Source organism: Macaca fascicularis, chromosome 18 (assembly GCF_037993035.2).
Source record: "Macaca fascicularis isolate 582-1 chromosome 18, T2T-MFA8v1.1".
In the NCBI taxonomy this organism is placed as follows: domain Eukaryota; kingdom Metazoa; phylum Chordata; class Mammalia; order Primates; family Cercopithecidae; genus Macaca; species Macaca fascicularis.
Window position 1 is genome coordinate 36,488,713 of NC_088392.1, and position 21,635 is coordinate 36,510,347.

General features: G+C 36.5%; 1 protein-coding gene across 8 annotated transcripts in view; it reads right to left on the reverse strand.

Moving 5' to 3' along the window:
- The window catches only part of DCC (DCC netrin 1 receptor), a 1,206,733-nt gene that overhangs the window by 344,160 nt on the left and 840,938 nt on the right, over nucleotides 1-21,635 (reverse strand). For all 8 annotated transcript variants that reach the window (XM_005586668.5, XM_074022755.1, XM_074022754.1 and 5 more), the window contains exon 9: nucleotides 15,986-16,140. In XM_005586668.5, the coding sequence (XP_005586725.3) occupies nucleotides 15,986-16,140 (155 nt within the window). The remainder of the gene's footprint in view (nucleotides 1-15,985; nucleotides 16,141-21,635) is intronic.

Here is a 21,635-nt window from a genome sequence, read left to right on the forward strand (position 1 = left end):
GATCCTGTGATCATGTTTGTTCTGTTTCCCACCTAACTCCTCTAAACTTGATCTTTTTTGAGACACTCAAAATAATTACCCTAATTAACAGATCAGACTGTGCTAAGGTACTTTTTTTCTGAGCAATGTATATGTATATTGAGGAATTTTTGTCGCTCTTTCTCCATACTTGAAAAAAATGAGCCCAAGATAAAATATCTTTCCTAATAGCAGCAACAATAAAAATTCCAGTAACAATGAACCCGGGTACACATCTGACCTTGACAATACGGAAATTAATTTTCACTTTGTGATTTCACTGACATTTATCACTGAGAAGCACCTTTAATGCCCTTACACATACACGCATGCAATGGAAAGATTGATAATCACACAGGGCAGAAAACCTAGTTTCCCTGTATCTCTAAGAAGCATCTAAAAGGCTTCTGGTCGGCTGACTGAGTCACCCTGAGGATTAAGTTTATTTTATTTTCAGTATTCAAAAGATAAGAAGTTTATTAACCACATGGAAGATTTGGGCTTGTTCAGAGATAGCAGCAGGAAAACAAATAGACTTCAGCGGTAAATCGTCTCACAGAAGTTGAAGAATGACTTTAGGTAAAACTGAATACAGGAACCCTGTTGTGCTGCTCTGGATCAAAAATTCCCCTTTCTCTACCCAACTCCACTGCCTTTGCTTTTATTTCTATTGGTGACACAAAGAGCCAGACCAACGGGAAAAAAAATGACTGAGTCATGCTCAAGTGCTGTTATCATGTTGAGTAAACACCGAGCAAAATAAGGAAGACAGTTAACTATGAATGTTATTTAGATAACTTTTAGAAACAGTTATTTGAGAAGAGTTAAATTTAACCACTGTATTTTGGTAACTCTAAAACTCAATTTAATTTCAGATTGACAAACTTCTTGGCTTCCTTTTGACTGGACATAAGACACAAGCAATATACATATAAGCAATCACTGTCCAGTATCAATGAGCTACAAATACATGCAATTTAAATTTCCTAGTAGGCCCATAAGTAAAAATGAAATAAGTGAAATTAATTGTAATAATACAAAATTAAATATTTTTATAAAGATTGGCAAAAATACTATAAAAATACTAGGTTATAAAGAAAATGTAAAACATTATGTACAAAGTGATAAAAATTAATCAAGCTGTTTAATTTAAATACTCTGTAGCATAAATAAAAATGTAAGTGATATGTTAAATTTATTATTATATTGGTTTTTGCTCTTAAATATATTAGATAATGAACCATACCACTGGAATTAACATCTACTCATTTCTGGGAGTCCTAAACATTTTTGTGAAGAGCTTGTACTGAACTACAAGCCAATTAACCCTTCTGAAGAATAGAAGTAGTAATCATTATTTTTTATTTCACTGCAAGACCATAGGAGAGGGCTTTGAATCAAGAAAGTCAACTGAGAGTTAAAATCAAATAGGTGATTTATAGCAGATAGTAGAAACTATGTGCCTAGCATGGTCGTTGGCATGACGGTTAGTATAATTCATCCAGGCTGGCTTAATCTCACCAATGTCGAGACTTTTTGTTTGTTTTTGAGATGGAATCTCACTCTGTCACCCAGGCCGGAGTGCAGTGGTGTGACCTTGGCTCACTGCAAGCTCCCCCTCCCGGGTACACACCATTTTCCTGCCTCAGCCTCCTGAGTAGCTGGGACTACAGGCACCCACCACCATGCCTGGCTAATTTTTTGTATTTTTAGTAGAGACAGGGTTTCACTGTGTTATCCAGGATGGTCTCAATCTCCTGACCTCATGATCCACCCACCTTGACCTCCCAAAGTGCTGGGATTATAGGCATGAGCTACTACGCCCGGCCAATATTTTAAAAATATTATATTGTCACTGCTATGTTTTCTGAACTAATTTTTATCAATGGTGAATTAATAAGAATTTTAACTCATTAAAGAACTGTTGTCAAAATGCAATTAATGTTTATTTTTCCTAAAACAATCATGGTAATCTTAGTTTGTGTACACACACACACACACACACACACACACACACACACACACAGAGTTAGCAGTATAGTAGGAATATTATGCTAGGTTCAAACTCTGGCACTGACACTATTAGTTTTGTTGCATTTAATTTAGTCACATCTAATGTAGGAATTGGGTTGGGCCATAATTCTTGCTTACAGGATGTTTTACAGGTCAAAGTATTGCTATTCATCTGAAGCTGAAAGATTTTAAGGTGATGGCACACAATTACTGTTTCAGGCCACAGCTGTTAAGAATCAGAGTCCTGGCCGGGCATGTTGGCTCATGCCTGTAATACCAGCACTTTGGGAGGCCAAGGTGGGTAGATCACCTTAGGACAGGAGTTCAAGACAAGCCTGACGAACATGGAGAACCCTGGTGTCTACTAAGCATACAAAATTAGCCAGGTGTGGTGGTGCATGCCTGTAATCCCAGTTACTCGGGAGGCTGAGGCAGGAGAATCACTTGAACCTGGGAGGTGGAGGTTGTGGTGAACCGGGGTCATGCCATTGCACTCCAGCCTGGGTAACAAGAGTGAAACTCCGTCTCAAAATAAAATAAAATAAAAATCAGAGTCCTGATGTTGGCATCAGTGTCTAGAAGAAAACCATTATGGGGTTTTTATCAACTGAAGGTCAAACAGTAGAAATCCAAGCATGTGGTCAATGTTAGTAACAAATCTCACAGGCATCTTGGCTAACTTCACTCACTTATTAGTTTCCTTCAGGCCACCTAAGCAGTTTGTAGTCCTTAATATTCAGAAAGTGCTATGTCCTACAGTTTACAAGGCAGGGTTAGAATTCTGAAGAGCGGAAGAAGGTAAGAGCATATCAAATATGATTTTAAGGACACTACGGATGTCTTTTAATATCAACATTTCTTCTTTGAGAGGCAGTGACTGAAATGGTTTTCAAAATAAAAAATATAGTTTGCTAATTAATGTATATACATGTATACACATACACTTTAATTTTCTATATGTATACATATATGCTATATGTACATATACAATTATATATAATTATATGTACTATATATGGAAAAGTTTATATATATATATATATATATATATATATATATAATTATGTTGTCATTGCTACGTTTTAAGCTGCCTGTGAAAACTTACTAACATTGACCACAGGCTTGGATTTCTACTGTTTGATCTCCAATTGATAAAATCCCTAAAATGTTTTTCTTCTAGACAGGAATGCCAATATCTGGACTCTGATTTTAACAGCTATGACCTGAATACACACACACGCACATATATACACACACACATATCTATACATACACACACACATCTACACATATACACACATATATATACACACACACATTCACATAGAGACATACAAGCACAATATATACTTCATAGTTGGCTCAGTCCTCTAACAGATGACATTGAATCTTACTAAGAATTTGTAAGAATTCTTACTAAAATTCACAGGGCAGTACATCGGGTTGAATAGTACTCCAAAAATTCATGTACACCCAGAACCTCAGAATGTGACCTTATTTGATCAAATATCTTTGTAGATATAATTAGTTAAGACAAGGTTATACTGGATTTAGGTGGATCCCAAGTGCATTATAAGAAGAGAGGAGGACTCGCAGAGACACAGAGAGGAGAAGGCCATGTGGAGATGCAGGCAGAGATGGAAATTATGCAGCTACTAGCCAAGGAATGCCAAAGACTTCCAGAAGCCACCAGATGCTAGGAAGAGGCAGGAAGGATTTTCCTGAAGCACCTTCAGAGGAAATATAGCCCTGCTGACACCTCGATTTCAGACTTCTCGACTCCAGAAAGGTCAGAAAATACATTTTGTTGTTTTGAGACACCAAGTTTGTGGCACTTTGTTAAGGTAGCTCTAGATAAATAATACAACACCCAAAGGGGTTAACAAGTTCACTTACTTATTTCTAAGGGAGACACTTGAAAAAGCAATGAAATTGAAGTAAATTGTATAAGATCAGTTAGCAGTGTTCCTTAATGAGGCTTTTCTAGTGCCCCTTCACGTTATCCCAATACGAGCAGTATGATCCTTATTTTATAAGAATTTGAGAATCAGAAAGGATAACTGGCTTCCCAAAAAACAAACAGCAGAATACAGAGAAAATCTCAGTCTAGAACACAGATCTTTTGCTTATATTTTAAGTGATATTTCCATTTCAGGAAGAGAAACTGTCATTATTGTAAGCCCATTGTTTAGGACAAGCATCCCTGTACTTAGGAATCTAGACACAGGCCTTGGGCTCTCACTAATGTACTGACATATTCTACGGCTAGCCTTAAAAGCTCTTGTCCCCAGGTTTATTGGTTGTACATTTCAATGGTTGGAATCTACTATCTTAAAGTATTTATGAATTTAAAATTAAGTTTCAGGGCACTGGGAAATGTTTCAGACTCTGGGTACCCAGAGTTAATGGAGGCTCTGACTCCCAACAGTAAAAAAAAGGGTTAAAAAATGAGATGTTGGAAGCAACTTCCTCTAGTAGAATTCTAGGGCCCTTCCTGGGACAGAAACCAAGCTTCTGGTACAATTTTGATGTAAGGAGATTCAACTTCTGGATCATCCCTGAATTGACATCCCATTAGAATTCAATCTCCTGTTCAATGAACATAGGCAAAGTACACATCAGAAAACAAACTGGTTCTGGGCTAACATTTATTTTGGCACTGACCTGCCCTTTTTGGATGGGTTCCTCAGAAAATCTTGGCAGTTGGAAGACTGGGCTGCTGATCTGAGGCCTTCTTATAGTCAGTTCCCATCAAATTACACTTCACTAGCCTGACCCGGGGCGGCAGGGGGAGAGGGGGGTGTTCTAAAAAGGAGGTTTCTTTATGAATGACAAATATTCGAGCATCTTAGTACATGGCACTGCACATATCCCTGTAACATTCATTAGGGATGTGTAGGGCACAGATGTTTTACAATTTATGACATGAAGAATGACCCAGTGGTTTTTCCCCAACTGTTCATCTTTGCCACTGTTAGAATCTAAGTACTGCATTGCATTGGCCATTGGCCTGGTCGTACGTGGCATTTTCTTTTATTTTTATACTCAAAGAAATCCTGGGAACTTCCTTTGATCTCATAGCCTAATTAGGTAAATAAAATCTGCAAACATTTAACAGTTAAACTTCATGAATTAAAAAAATAGTAATTCTTGATATATCCCCTAAATCTCTCTCCTCCCTACGCACCCTCCAAATTAGTTCCATTTCCAGTTTTTAGATCCCATGAAATGGTAACAACCATTCACCCAGTTTCTTAGGCCCAAAATCTGAAATACAATTGGATTCTGTCTTTTCTCCCATTCCACCTGCAGCAGCAAGTCTTGTTGTTTCTATCTTCCAAAGGCATCTTGGATTCTACGAGTTCTTTACTTTTCTAAAATTACCAGGCTACCTGAGCTATCTCACCACTAAACTACTGTATTCATCTTTTCTCTGTTCTCCTTGCTTCCAATTTAAAAACGAAAATTAGGTCATGTCAATCCCTCCTGCATAAATGCCCCCACTCCCAACTAAGTACTACATCTTGATTCCTTATTATGGCTTCCAAGATTTTCATGACTGAGCCCTGCTACCCCTTGACTTTACCTCCACCACTCTCTCTCTTGCTTGCTCTGCTGCAGGACAGTAGTCTTTTGTTCTTCCTCTCCAGAAACTTGGCATTGCTTATTTGCTTTGCCTGAAATGTCCTGCCTCACAGGTGTTTGCTGCCACCTTTTCACATTCTTTCAGTTGTGCCTCTACATATCCCTTCTTTAGCAAGGCTTTGACCTTCCCATCTAGAATCATCCCTATCCTATTCATCCTAGGTCCCCTTAAGCTGTTTTGCGCTTCTGTGGGCTTCACTTTTATTTATTTATTTATTTAGAGACAGAGTCTCACTTTGTTGCCTATACTTTTCAGTACTCAGAATTTTATTTCTGAGCATCCACCCCCTGAAAATACAGTTTGGAACGCTTGCATCTTGAGCATTTAAATATCCTGTATCTCATCAGATCTTAAGAACTCCCTCATGAGGGTGGAACCAATCATGGCTCACTGCAGCCTCAAACTCTCAGGCTTGGGCAATCCTTTCATCTCAGCCTTCCAAGCAGCTAGGACTACAGACACATACCACCACACTTGGCTGATTTTTCCATATTTTGTAGAGACAGGGTTTCTTTATGTTGCCTGGGCTGATCTGGAACTCCTGAGTTTAAGGGATCTGCCCTCCTTGGCCTCCCAAAGTACTGGGATTACAGGCATGTGCCACCACTCCCAGCCTATCTGCTTATTATTCTTCTTCATCATTAGAATATAGACTTTATGAGGATAAGTACTTTGTCTTTTTTATTACCGATTTCCCAGTCTCAAGAAACAGACTGTAGTCCATTGCAAGCATGCAATGAATTATTTGTTGAATGAATGAATGAATAAATGAATGAATGAAGAGATGAGGAGATTCAAACTAATTTGGAGGGTGAAATACGAGCTTAAGAAGACTGAAAGTTTGATCCCTGTGATGAATTAGACAGGATAGGCTTTTTGCTCTTGGAAATATTTAATCAAAATCTTAAAGGAAAAATAGAAGGGACTTACGAAATAGCCTAATGGATAAGAACAGCATTTCAAACATATCCAAAAAAAAAAAAAAAACACAGACACAGAAATTAGCAAATTATGTGCAGCATTAAGGAGCATCATTATATGAGAAATAATTAAAATCAAGTAATGGAGTTATAATGGATGATTATAACAGAAGCTGGTATTTATTGAGGGCTGACAATGCACCAAAAAGTAAACTAAGTATCTAATTTAATCCTCAGAATAACCGTTTGAAGATGCACAATTGCATTACCATCCTAAATATTTTACTTTAATCCTTACAGCATCCTTGCAAGATAGATATTATCTCCATTTTGCAGAAGAAAAGCTAACTTAACCCAGTTAGCTGACAGGTGAAAAAGCTAGAATTCAAACCCAATCTGATTTCTAAATCCTTGTTTTTAAACATGTCATTCTACTTCCATTTGGATGACCTGGAACACCAATTTAAATAAGATTTAAATAAGAGGACAACGTACAAGTTACTACCATTGACCATGGGCTTAGAGTTCCATTGCTTGACTTTCAGTTGATACAAATCTGTGGTCATTTCCTTCCAGCAATGAGTGACAACATCTCAGCTTTGACTTTAACAACTACAATTAGAAGCAGTAATTGCCTGTCATAGGCTTAAAATCTTTCTGTTTTAACTCACGGTTATCTCCACTCCCTGCAGAATAGCCTGTGATCAGAAATTCTGTCCCAACTCAACTCCTCATTGCATGGGATCTCAGGTTCCCCAAGGAGGAAAGATTGGGCAATTAAAGTAACATAATATAAGAACATTGGAATTAAAGGAAAATAGTTAAAGTCATATTATTGACTTCTTATGTAACATGTAAAATTCACCATATATTACAGCAGGCAGAATATAACCTGCAGTTAAAAGAATCCATAAAATAGTACAGTAATTTAAAAGGGAGTTTTACTTAAATTTGGTGGAATGTTATATCAGATAATTCCTAAATATACTAAAATGTTCTATGCTAAAAGACAATATGGTTTGTGCATTAAATTATATCTGCATTAGATTATGCATTAATTATATACTGAAACTTTGTAACACTAACTTTAGGTTAAAAAAAGGAAATAGGGCCGGGCACGGTGGTTCATGCCTGTAATTCCAGCACTTTGGGAGGCTGAGGCAGGCAGATCACCAGATCAGAAGTTCAAGACCAGTCTGGCCAATATATTAAAACCCCGTCTCTACTAAAAATACAAAAACTTAGCCAGGTGTGGCGGTGTGCACCTGTAATCTCAGCCACGTGGGAGTTTGAGGCAGGAGAATCACATGAACTTGGGAGGTGGAGGTTGCAGTGAACCGAGATCACGCCACTGCACTCCAGCCCAGGCAACAGTGCAAGACTCCATCTCAAAGAAAATAAAAAAGAGAAAATAAATTTGATCCCTTAGTATTATTTAGGTCCATTTATTTTACAGGGATATTTTCATCAAAAATAGTATCCCTAACTTCTTTGAATGTTTGTGCCCCTTCCAAAATTCATGTTGAAATTTAAACCCCAATGCAAATATTTTAATAATCTTTTAAAAGATGATTAGACCATGAGGGCTGTACCCTCATGAAGAGATTAGTCCTTGTAAGAGGGCTACAGAGAACAGCTAGCTCCTCTTTTTTGTCCTACCATTTCTTCCACCATGTGAGGACACAGCGTTCATACCCTCTGGAAGATGCAGCAACAAGGCCTCATTTTGGAAGCAGAGACCAGCCCTCACTAGACATCAAACCTGCTTAATCTCAGACTTCCCAGTCTCCAGAACCATGAGCAATACATTTCTATCCTTTATAAATTAAACAGTGCAGATATTTCGTTATAGCAACAGAAACAGACAAAGAAAGAAACTTCTGCCCTTATTTTATTTTCTATCCCAAGCATGTTATAAAAGGTTCGTTACATAGTAGGTACTCAGTAAATACTTATGAACTGCATAGAAAAATATGCTCTAAAGATGAGGGAGTGCTTCAATACATATGTGATTAAAATGCCTTATTCCTTTCCATCTTTACTCTTTCTTGGTAGTATTCATCAGCTCTCCATCAAAGCAGTTGCCTAAAGCAGCTCAGCTCATATCCTTGGAGTAGAGTTTCATTCAGCTGCACCAGCATGATGACAATATCCCCAAAGATGTTCATGCTGGCTTTTGCTCTAATTCAGCTTAGCAAACCAACTGCTTTCACGTTTAGTAGGGTATACAACCAAATTAGGCGATTAAACCCAAATCAGATCTACTTAGGGAACTTCTTTCTCCCAGACTAGTTGACAGTGCTGCCTGAAAACCAATCATTACTATGACACTTTCTTATCCCCTTTCCTACACTCCCTTACATCTATCTATGAGAAGTTAGCTTTCTATGTAATTTCTCATGAAGCAGATAAATTTTCTAGATGTTTGGTTATACCAACTGAAGAAGCCTGAATCATAACATTTGCTCAAAAGAAAAGAGAAAATAAGAGAGCCAACAGAAGCTTCTTAGGAAAATTACACTTATGATATATCACTGTTTAACCCAAGCAACTAGTAAGCTATGTCCTTCACCTTCAATTGCACTTTGGAAGATACTTACGTATTTTTTCAGGTAACGGATTTTTAATGTGATTAACTTAAGTAAATAAACAGACTATCTTCAGGTCTAGATTATCTGGCCTTTAAAAAATCATGTCTATTAATTTAGCACATAATTAACTTTTTTGTTTTGAACAAAGCTCAACAATTTTGTTCAGGGAGATGAAATCTGTGAAAGTTGTTTTTAGTGAATTCTACTTAAAGTTTTTTCCACCAGACTACCAGTTCCTTGAGAGTTAGGACCATTTCTGACTTGCTTTTTTATCCTTATTTACCAGCATAGTGCCTAGACTGCTGCTGTCCCACAGAACTTTCTGAAATAATGGAAATGGTCTCTGTGATCTCCAATACAGTAGCCAGTAATCATATATGAAATCGTGAGATATGGCTCGTAAGACAGACAAGTTGAATTTTTGATTTTTAATTTTATTTAAATGTTAAGTGCTACTAAGCAGTTGGAATAGGGCTATTATAACTGAGAAACTGAATTTTAAATTTTATTTTATTTCAATATTTTTAAATTTAAATAGACAAATGTGACTTGCCGTTACTGTACTGGTAACTATAGGTCTAGAACTTAGCACAAAATAAATATTTTTAAATGAATGAAGAAAGAACACAGTGACTCACATTTGCTTTGAAGTCTTCTAGAGGTAATTATACAACCCATCATCTCAAGTCTACCTCTAATCTTTCCACTAATATATGTCATTATAAAAGACATCATACCTAGCCTAATTGACCATTAAATCCAAATGAATTCCTTAAGCCTTTGGTCACAGAGGATACTAAACCATAAGTTTTTAACATTCCCCATCTCTTATTTATAATATCTGAAAAAAAAATTTTTTGCATCCAGAGACTTTTTAAATAATGTATTTGTATGCTCCCAAAAAGATGTTATGCCAGTGCTTATCTTTACTTCTTTCCATTATTTATGTCTAGCCATGTACGGGATCAGACAACTGAACTGTTGTCAAGCTGACAGATTTGCCATAGTGGTCATTCCAAATATTTATTCAAATCTCAATGCAGTGCAGTTAATAGTTGTAAATCAAGTGACAAAAGTAATGAGCTAGACAGAGCTGTGATCAACTTAGTTTGCTTAATTTATGGAACCGTCCTTAAATAAATATAACTGATATTTTATATCTTTCCCAAACCAGATTCTACCAGCATCAACCAAGCAACGACAGCCAAGTGTCATGTAACAATGTTTTGATCAGCAACAGACCACATATACCAAAGTGGTCCCATAAAAATATAATGAAGTTGAAAAATTTCTATCACCTAGTGACATCTTGCCATCATATCATTGTAATGGAATGCATTACCTTTTCTATGTTTAGATATGCTCAGATGTACAAATATCTGCCACTGTGTTATAATTGCCTACAGTATTCAGTACTGTCACATGCTGTACAGGTTTGCAGCCTAGGAGTGATAGGCTACACCATATAGCCCAGGTGAGTAGTAGGCTCTACCATCTAGGTGTGTGTAAGACACTATGATGTTCTCAGAAAAATGAACTCAATTAATGTTGCAATTCCTGGAATATATATCCTTCCTTAAGTGACACATGGCTTTATTTATAAAATGGCAATGCTGTGATACATCTTATGGGATCATGTAGCACTTTCTGTTCTTAAGACTTCAAAATTGAGACAAGCCAATCTATAACAGCCTGCCAAATGTTAAGGAGAGGTTAATTAGGGAGAGAGTAACAGAGTATGTAAACGTGCTGACTGTATAGTGATCAAGCTAGTTCTAAACTATAAATGAGGTATTATATTAGCCTTATTTACCCAATTGATTACCCTGGTGAGTATCCCACTTTGTTTGTAAATGTAGAGCAGTTGAAATTATGTTCTTATTTGATCCCATTGAGTCAGGGAGCTTTTCTCTTTTTTTTAAATTGAGATGCCAGGGAAGACACAGTGACTGCCCATGTGTTATCATATTTCATTTTTGCAACTTAGGAAGAAGAAGAAGAAATGATACTCCCATTTATAGTTCAGGAAACTGGTCTCAATGATTGACAAACTTGCCCTAGGGTACAGGTAGTAATGTTCAGAGACATTATTTGAACTTCTCTGTTCTCTTCCTAACAACCATACAAGTAGAGCCCTATTAGAATTTTTAAAATCTCATGAAGGAAGAAAGAAGCAAATACGGCTATTCCTCTAGATAATATATTCTAAAGTCACTCAACTTGGTGGGTTGCTTTCACTCATCTTTTTAGTGTAAAGAATATAATAGATTAAAAATATTACTTACAACTCTTAAATATAAAAGAGTTTTGTAGATAATTGAGTTGTGGTCTTGCAAATAGGCTTCTGATTCTAACTCAAGCCCTCAAGCCAGTATGTGGTCCATTTTAACATCCTTTATGATTAAACTGCCTTAACAGGATCTTAAAGGACTGCAAATAATAATTCAAAAAATCTCCACATGTGGTATGAAAAGATTAGACGAGTCTTAAGCAGACAGGGACTTAAATCCTGGCTGATAATACGGTAGAGAAATTATACATCATAAAGGCAGTGAGAATGGGCAAGGGTTTAGCAAAAGGAAGATATCATCAGGGGACACAAACCTTCATATAAATCAAGCCTTTCTATTTCGAGCGATTATTTCATAAACTGGATCTTGGGCTGCTGATCTCTTTAAATGATTACCACAAAATGTATGCACTTTTAGAAACAGTTACGGGCTGATTTATATTTCAGACATATTTTCCATCAGTTTTATTCTTTGCGAATGTGGTTTGTATAATAGAGCTGATATTTTCAAATAATATGAAAAACTTGAAATTCAATTTGTATACAAGCTATGTAATTTTAGTGTACAATTACCACATCACATTTGGAAAAACATTGATAAAAGCAGCAACCAAACACATACTCACCTGAGACCCATTTTCAAAAGATAAGATCATTTTGTCAGAAAAGAGATATTGATGAAAATGTTTTCTTTAACTTGATCTTGCCTCTAAATTCTGATAGTCTAGCGAAGTAATAAAATAGCCCTCACATTTTCTCTTAACGACAGAAAGATGGGCTTATAGCAAAGAGGGAAGGATGGTGGGAAGAAGGATGGTGGGAAGGAGCATGGGAGTAAGGAATGGGAAAGAAAAGGAATGGAAAGGAGCCATACGATCTCTGGTATATTCCATCTTCTTCAGTAATTGGTGTCTTACTGAGCGGGCTTGGAGAAGATGAAGTAAGTGCTCCTTATCCTAGAAATACTTTCAAATTGCCAAAATGGCATTTTATGTTACCAACAGAAGATAAAATACACATGCAATGCCTATCACTTATGATAATATTATTTATTTATTCTAATGTCTGTAAGAAAGACGGCAAGTGAGTTTAGCAGTACTCAATAAACACGAATTGAAGGAATTGGCTAACTCTTTTGCACATGTAAAGGATATTCTGAATATCTTGTTTATGCAGGCTACTTTATTCCTAACTACTTATCTACTCAGTAAGGGATGAATTATCCAATGGCAATGTTCAATGAAACAGAATCAAGTTATAGTGCAAATAAAACAGTGATCTGCAAAAGAAATTCTTCTTATTTCATATATTGGTAAGAAAATGGGTAATTTAATAGAACAATGCTGTTACTAAAGGCCAAAATATGGTTAGCATTCTAAGGCTGTTATTGCTGCCATTAATGAAAAAAACTCATGGCTGCATCATGTTTCTAAAGCAGAAAGATTCTTCATTTTCATTTCTTAGAGAATATAATTTATATGTGACAACAATACCAACAATCAACATGTTTTATTCAATTATGCTTTTGTTATTGTGTACCTTATCATTTACGCTAATAGTTAAGCAAAGTAAATGCTTATAGAGACTTGGGTCCAGTGAGGTCCTCTGCACACATATTTCACACTGCTTTCTGAATGGGAAGGAATGTGTGATATATAAAGCATAGAGGTTGCTGTAACTAGATTACAAGACTGATTGGAGGAGGTGGATGCAGTACAATTTGGGCATAAGAAATTAACTAGGTAATATGTTGCAGCCATCACAGGTCACGGGCCCACAAGCAAATCTGTGACTCAGATTGTTTGTATTCCATTTACCAACTTCTTATAAGTTCCCCTACTTGAGTTGTTTTGTTATTGTTGCATATTTAAAATATTTGCTTCCCCTCAAATCTGCTGAGATCCATAAATACTGCTGCTTTATTACTCACGTATGCTTTTCTAACATGCCTCATGCAGCCTGAAACACAGTGTTAGAAATATAATAAATGTTCATTAAACATACTTATGAATTGAGTTATATCATTGTTTGTGTTTTACAAAGTTAAGGCCATATGTGTGATACAATCATTATTCTTTTTAACTTAATTATATTTAAAAAAGCAGAATATATTGTATTATTGTATCATAGTTTTTTATTTTTTTTATAATTTTTTATGGAATGAGTGTTGTTAGCCAGTGTCAAAAAGGAAAACACTTTACTGTCCCTTGGCTTGGGAATGTTGGTGTTAAAAAAAAAAAAAAAATTAAAACGCTGAAAATTGCTTTTTTGAGTTGAATGCTTAGAAACAATAGTATTGATCAAAGAAAAAAAAATGCTCATTCTTACAAAGCAAGGTTAACCAACCAGGATTTTTATCAGAAGTGCAATGTAATCATGACTAGTCAGCTCTGAAAAGTACAGTATAACAATTGTATGATAATTTATAACTAGGAGATGAAAAATTCAATTAATTCACAGAGATTTGATCTTTTGAAAATGAGCATGCTTTTAAAGTTAGTTCCAGTATTAGAAAATTTACCAAGAGTTTCTTTAAGTTTTTAAACTGCTGACCTATCTACCACATGGCATATAACATATATAGAGTGTGAGATATATATATATATATATATATATATATCTTAATTTGTTTTTAATCAAAAATACAAAATGGTCATAAATGTTATTGATTTTACATAGATGATCTATGAAGAGAAAGTCATTAAAGCAATTGAAGACTCAAATGTTGGGCTGGGCGCAGTGGCTCATGCCTGTAATCTTAGCACATCGGGAGGCTGAGGCAGGGGCATCATTTGAGGTCAGGAGTTCAAGACCAGCCTGACCAACATGGTGATAGCTTGTCTCTACTACAAATACAAAAATTAGCTGGGAATCACTTGAACCCGGGAGGCGGAGGTTGCAATGAGCTGAGATTGTGCCACTGCACTCCAGCCTGGACAACAGAGTGAGACTCTGTCCCAAAAATAAAAAAAGAAGACTGAAATATTATGTTACTATAGACATTATGAAGGGGAAATTTGCACTGTCTAGTGATTTAACTCAGTACAGCAACAAAAAATTGTCCAGAAGAGAAATCTGGGAGCAGGACCAGCTCCGTGGGCAGCAAAGAGGGAAGTTGTGCAAGGCCTAATGTTCTGCTGTAGCCATCCCAAAATGTTCATAATTTTTAACAATGTGCCCCTGTGGTTTTACTTTGCAAACAAATTATTTGGATCCTACAAATTATTATTATGCCTGGGGGCCTGCATTTCCAAATAATTGTCTGTAACCTCAACATGACTATGCTTTTGAAGTTGCTGAGCTTTTATTTCTGTGAGGCAAAATTTGTACTATTGTACAGCTTAGCCCTCTTCCCTCCCTTCAATTAATACTTTATTCTGATTTGTTATCATCCTGTGTCTGTAGCCCTGGCCAAATGAAATAAAGGATGGAGATTCTGTCGAAAGTGCACTCAGACTGTATCTCCTGTTCTCTCTTCTTTGACATGCTGATTGAAACCACCCAAGAAGTGACAGAATACAAAGGTTACTCTCTCACAATTACCAGTTAAAATATTTCCAATCTCTACTTCACCTTATTCCCAAAATACAAGAGGTGATTTTGAAGTTAAATACAGTTTCACGTAAAATGAAGAGGAAAACAAAATATCATTATAAATTTATTTATATAAAAAGGAAATAGGTGCAGTTAGATGTTTAACATAAGGCAGTTTAACAAGTAGCCATGCATTTCATTTTGATTTTAAATTCCAATTTTTTTAAATACGAAACAAAACAAATTTGGCGAATGGCTCATCAGCAACTAACCTTGTCAAAAAACATTTGAAATGCACAAGAAAAAACAAAATTTTGTCAAATACAGAAATAGTTTTCAATATGTAATTTTGGAGCTCTTCCTTTATCAAAGTAGAAATCATTGAATTATATGTTGATCAAAGAACATTCAGCTGCTTTACTTTGTGAAAAAAAAAATAGCTGAATCTAGTGATTCAAGGTAGAGGAAAATGAGATTATACAAAAGAGATTATCATATTCCTCAAGTCTCAATTTGCTTTTAGTAGCTTTTTCAGTGCATATGGTGCGTGTTTATGCTTTTAAATTAGTCCCTGGATTTAGAAGTTGTATGCTATTGTTCTTTTACCTTTGATGTTACACTCTTTACAAATTCAAAAGATCTGAAAATTCAACAGAGGAGGCTGAAACCCAACGATGATGCTACAATACTGTCAGGCAGAGTAGATCACTTTCTTAGGAAATGAATATGTAGACTGCATAGATAAATTAGGCCTTTATAGAGGTTAATTTGCCATTACGGTACATGGCCTAAGTGAAGAGGCCGTTCTATTAACAAGTCATCTTACTTTTAAAAGTCCTTGAGTTACATAGGTTACTTAAAAGAAACGTTCTTGCATTTTTGTCACCTCGCAAAGGTTCTGTGAAAGAATTCAAGGATACTGCAGAGGAAAATAAACACTTTCTAAATGTGGCCCGTTCCTTTTCATACTCACACTCAGGCTGTGTGGCCACCTTGATGGGTTGAGAACTCTCTCCCGGTCCCCATTCATTGTAAGCCACAACTCGAAAGGTGTACATGGCTTCTGGCTTCAGGTTTCCCACGGTGAGCTGAAGGGACCCAGGCTGTGTTGTATTCAACGCTCGTTCCCTGAGAAATCAAAGTTGCAGAGAAAGATTATTCCAAAAAGAATACTTCCTGCCAAAATTTGTATCTGATGTGCAAGAGTAGTGAGGTGAACCACAGGGTTGCTCAGTCATCTAATGTTGACTCTAGGACATAATTCAAGACCTCAGGCTTTCTACAGAAAATAAGCTCATTGGAAGGACCTACAGATAAATGTTGCAAGAATTCTGGGGAGTTTAAGCTTATGTCATTCTCCATGAAACTTGCAAACTAAAGTCTTTTTGCTTGACACTTTAAAATTTGGAATTCAAAACCCATGAAAAACAAAGAGCTATTAAAATAAGGAGAAACATCTGGAATGTAGACAGGAAGATGGGTTTTGTAAACATCCGGCTAATGACAGAAATCAAGGTTTCAATTATTCCACAAATCGGTCTTTGTCAGTATTGCCAACAAATGCATTTATGCATTTTCTCTCATTGTGTGAAAGGAAAACGCAGATGCTAAGTGTTCTATGTATGGAGCCTGAGTCCCTGTGGTTACTTTAAGTGCAATTAGTGAAAGGAAGTAGATTCCTTCCTGCGTGAACAGAAACCGTAACATATGCCTGTTTGTTTTGCTCTTCAAGCCACATCTATATGTGTTCAATATCAATACATTTATCAACTAAAAACTTCCTCAGTGTTGCAAACTAATGAATTAATCTACTGATCATGGTTGCATTTATAGTGCATATTAAGAGATGACAAACCTTTTGGATATGGATGCTGACATTTTAGAAATGATAACTATTGAATATTCTTTAAGGACACACACAATTCTAGAGCTTCTGAACATTCTAGATGTCCTCATTGGACATTTAGCTGATTTAACTGAGTGAAGAAGTGACTTCCTCTAAGCTTCTCAATTGTTTCTCAAGGTTTCTATATCTATATAATATCTCTTGCTTCTCAGTGGAATTATATGTACACTTTAATTATGCCATTCAGATACGTTTTGGTTTTGGACATATTTAAAATGAAATATCTTTTTCTGCCAGGGAAAATTAGATTTTCAAAAAGTAAAAGTTCTAAGTGCATGAATGAATGATGATTCCTAGGCATATCTACACTCTTAATATAACTGATGGCAGAGACTGGCTGGCTTATCCTCAAACCCAAAATTTCTTCTTCATGTACTAAACCATATTTCCCGGCTTCCCTGAAGTCTAGTTGAGGCCATGTGACTGAGTCGCAGCAAGAGATTGAGTGTATGTGATGTGATGTGTGCTGATTCCAGGCCTGGCCTAAAATAAACGGCACATGGGTAATTCACCATGTTCTCTTCCTTCACCTGTTGTCTTGAGGTAGGGAAGTATGATGACCTTAGAAGCCATATTGGGGATGATGGAAAAATCAAAATTTGTAATAATTCTAGAGAAGAACTGGGAAAAGAACTGCCTGACAATCAGTAACATCCCTTCCATACTTTCTAGAGTCAGAAATAGTTTTGAGCCATTATATATTTTAGGGCTTATTTGTTATAGGAGTTAGCATTATTTTATCTAGCACTGCTAATATTTTAAAATATGCACCCTGAGTAGTTGCCAGGAGCTAAGTGATGGGAGAATGGGACGTTAGTGTTGAATAGGTAAAGAATTTTAATTGGAGATAACGAAAAATTCTGTGGACAGATGGTGGTGATGGTAGCACAACAAGGCACATGCACTAATATCATACAACTGTACACTTACAAATAGTTAAAAATGGGCCGGGCGCGGTGGCTCAAGCCTGTAATCCCAGCACTTTGGGAGGCCGAGACGGGCGGATCACGAGGTCAGGAGATCGAGACCATCCTGGCTAACACGGTGAAACCCCGTCTCTACTAAAAAAATACAAAAAACTAGGCGGGCGCCTATAGTCCCAGCTACTCGGGAGGCTGAGGCAGGAGAATGGCATAAACCCGGGAGGCGGAGCTTGCAGTGAGCTGAGATCCGGCCACAGCACTCCAGCCTGGGCGACAGAGCGAGTCTCCGTCTCAACAACAACAACAACAAAAAAACAAAAACAAAAACAAAAACAAAAAAAATAGTTAAAATTGTAAAATGAAAGACATGTGTTACCACAATAGAGAAAAAGAACCCTGTATGAATCTGGATATAGCCTGAAGTTTAGGTATTCTTTTAGAAGTGCAGTGTGAAGTTTCTGGAAGGCTGAATTCTGACTTCTAGAAGAGTAGAGGTCTGGATGAGATTAAACAGTAATCTAAAGTAGGTAAGCCTAAGAAATATGGAACAATGCTCCCATTTGCCACATACCACACTGCTATATTCTACCAAATTAAGATCATTTAGGTCAGCAAGTTGCTTTTTAAAAAGCAAACCCTCATAAAAGAATTGTATGCCTTGCTGTATGTAACTTACAGAGATTGAGCACATGGAGATAGGGAATCTTGCTTATTTATTTATTTTTTTAGCAGAAGAATTTTTATACACAGTGCCTCAGGTAGCTTACTGATACAGATAGGGTGGTTTCGTTATCATTGTTTTACATATAGAAAGTGAGATTTAGAAAAGCAACATGATTTATTCAAAGGCTTCACAGTTAGTGGGTATCACATTTAAGAATGAAATCTGGAACTTCATCCTCTAAATCTAGTAATGATATCATTCAACAATAGTGGAAAAATAAGGAACTTCTTTGGATCATGGGAACTTTGGATAAAAGACACGAGGGGAAAAAGGGACAATGAGCACTCAGAGACTGCTGAGAGGATGAATTTGTCTATCATTTGCTATGAATCATTTCATAGCATCTTTTCTAGACCTTCAAGCAACATTGTTATCAAAGGTCAGATTTGCCTGTCAAACACCTTTGGTATCTATAAGGAAGGGCAGCTTTCATAATTTACTTTATTCTTACAAGTACGAAATAAATTGGATGAAATAACTGTGTTCCGGGTCATGCTAGCCATAACCCTTTCAACAGGTACTCTTCTGTACTTTAATTTTATTTTTTAAATAATTTCATTATTTTAGATTCTGGGTACATGTGAAAATTTGTTACATGAGTATATTGTGTGATGCTGAGGTTTGAGGTATGATTGATCCTGTCACGACCAGGTAGTAAGTATAGTATGCAACAGTTTTCAATCCTTGACCTCCTCCTTCCCTCCCTCCTATCTGACAGTCCCATGTCTACTGTTGCCATCTATATGTCCCTGAGTACTCAATGTTAAGCTCCTACTTATAAGTGAGAACATATAGTATATGGTTTTCTGTTCCTGCATTAATTTATTTAGGATTATGGCCCCCAACTGCATCCATGTTGTTGCAAAGGAAGTAACTTCATTCCTTTTTATGGCTGCACAGTATTCCATGGTGTATATGTACCACATTTTCTTTATCCAGAATATATTAGTGCATGCTTGTTTTTGGTAGAATTATTTAATTTATTTTGGATCTATACCAGTTAATGGGATTGCTGGGCTAAATTGTGGATTTGTTTTAAGTTCTTTCAGAAATCTCCTAATTGCTTTCCATAGTGCCTAAAGTAATAAATTTGTATTTCTCCCAATAGTGTATAAGCATTCCCTTTTCTCCGCAGCCTCACCAGCATCTATTGTTTTATTTTATTTTTTTTAGTAACAGCCATTCTGACTGATGTGGAATGAAATCTCATTTTGGTTTTGATTTGCATTTCTGATGATTAGTGATGCTGAACACTTTTTTCATATGTTTGTTGGCTGTTTGTGTGTCTTCTTTTGAGAAGTATCTGTTTATGTCTTTTGCTGAACAGGTATATTTTAAAGGAAAGAGAGGCAGGAAAATTTGGACATGTCTAGGTAAAAATGTCCAAGATCATGAAATGAAAACATCACATAAAAAAGAGGATGTTGGACTTCATAATGGGGCAGATTTAATAATCTTCATGAGCCTCCAAAAAGTATCCAAAATTAATAATTCATAAAAAATTATATATAAATGTATTCATTGACATGGACAATTCTTACTTTCTCAGTCTTAAAGAATAAACAAAGCATCTTTAGAAAATGCTTCCATGGTATCGATCTATAAAATAGAACCCAGGCACATGCACTGTGCTTACTATGTAAATACACCTCCAAGACAACTCTATGGTTCAACCTCTAATCACTTGCTAGTTCTGCCCCGGGTTGACCACTGGTTTCCACAATGCAGGCTCTTAGTGGTGTTAAAGCATGGTTTTATCTAACCATTTCAATTTTATGTGCCACTTTCCAGAAATCTGCTCATATCAAAGGGAATTTGCATCTAAACACTATGTAGGCCAGGCATGGTGGCTCACGCCTGTAGTCCCAGCGCTTTGGGAGGCCGAGGCGGGCAGATCACTTGAGGCCAGGAGTTCAAGACCAGCTTGGCCAATGTGGTGAAACATTCTCTTTAGAAAAAATACAAAAATTAGTCAGGCATGGTAGCATGAACTTGTAATTCTAGCTACTCGGGTGGCTGAGGCATGAGAATCGCTTGAGCCCAGGGGCAGAGGTTGCCATGAGCTGAGATCATGCCATTATACTCCAGCCTGGGTGACAAAGTAAGACCTTGTCTTTTTTAAAAAAAAAAAAAAAAAAACTTCAGAAAAAAAAAAAAAACCCTATGTAGACTACGGAGTAAGTAGTTCTGGACTGGGGCAAGTCTGGGGGGCTGTTTCTGGCCTTCACATTAAACTTTCTGAGCCCCAGATTTCTCAAGTACAACATACATGCTATAAAAATGTTTGTATCACAATATCTGAAAGAATTAAATGAAATGCTGTAGGTCAAACATCTAAAGCGAAATACATAGCACCTGACACTTAATATGGATTATGTCATAATGGCAGTCACTGCTATTATTTTATAACAACAAAATACCACCACAACTTCATAAGAAATAAATCCTATTGCATCCACGAAGGAGACTTTTCAACAAAGTATTTAAAACCAGGAATCTGAGGACATAAATTAATGAGAGGTATAATCATATAGAACAAACTATACCGATAGGTTTCACTGACCTTAGGGCCTGCCCACCCCCCAAAAAAATCTTTTTTGGTATTTTCTATCTTATTAATTTTGTTTGCAAAGATGAAGTCAAAACAAAGAGAGTGAGCATAACTACAGACATTGAACAAGTTCTAATAATGAAAACAATCATTTTTAAAGGGCTGGAAACTTTGCTCTCTGAGGGACACTGAGAAGAAATAGGAGTTCCCTGAGTTCCACAGTATAGCTCGATAGTCTTATGGTATCTGATGTCCCTACTGGTGGCTGAGTGTCTGCTACCAAACTGCTGTGTGGCTTCCCTGGGTTTTACTCGGGTGACGTCAAATTGCTAGCGTTATACAAAAGCATATTGAGAAAATGGCATTTTCTGCCATGTTGTCCTTCACAGATTTGTTCAGTTCTAGCCCTAAGGATTCTTACGAAGTTTTTAATCACCCTTCCCAGGCTTTAATAGCTGTAAACAAAACATGGCAAATCATTTCCCAACAAGTAAGTAACATCTGAGTTTGGAAGGGCAG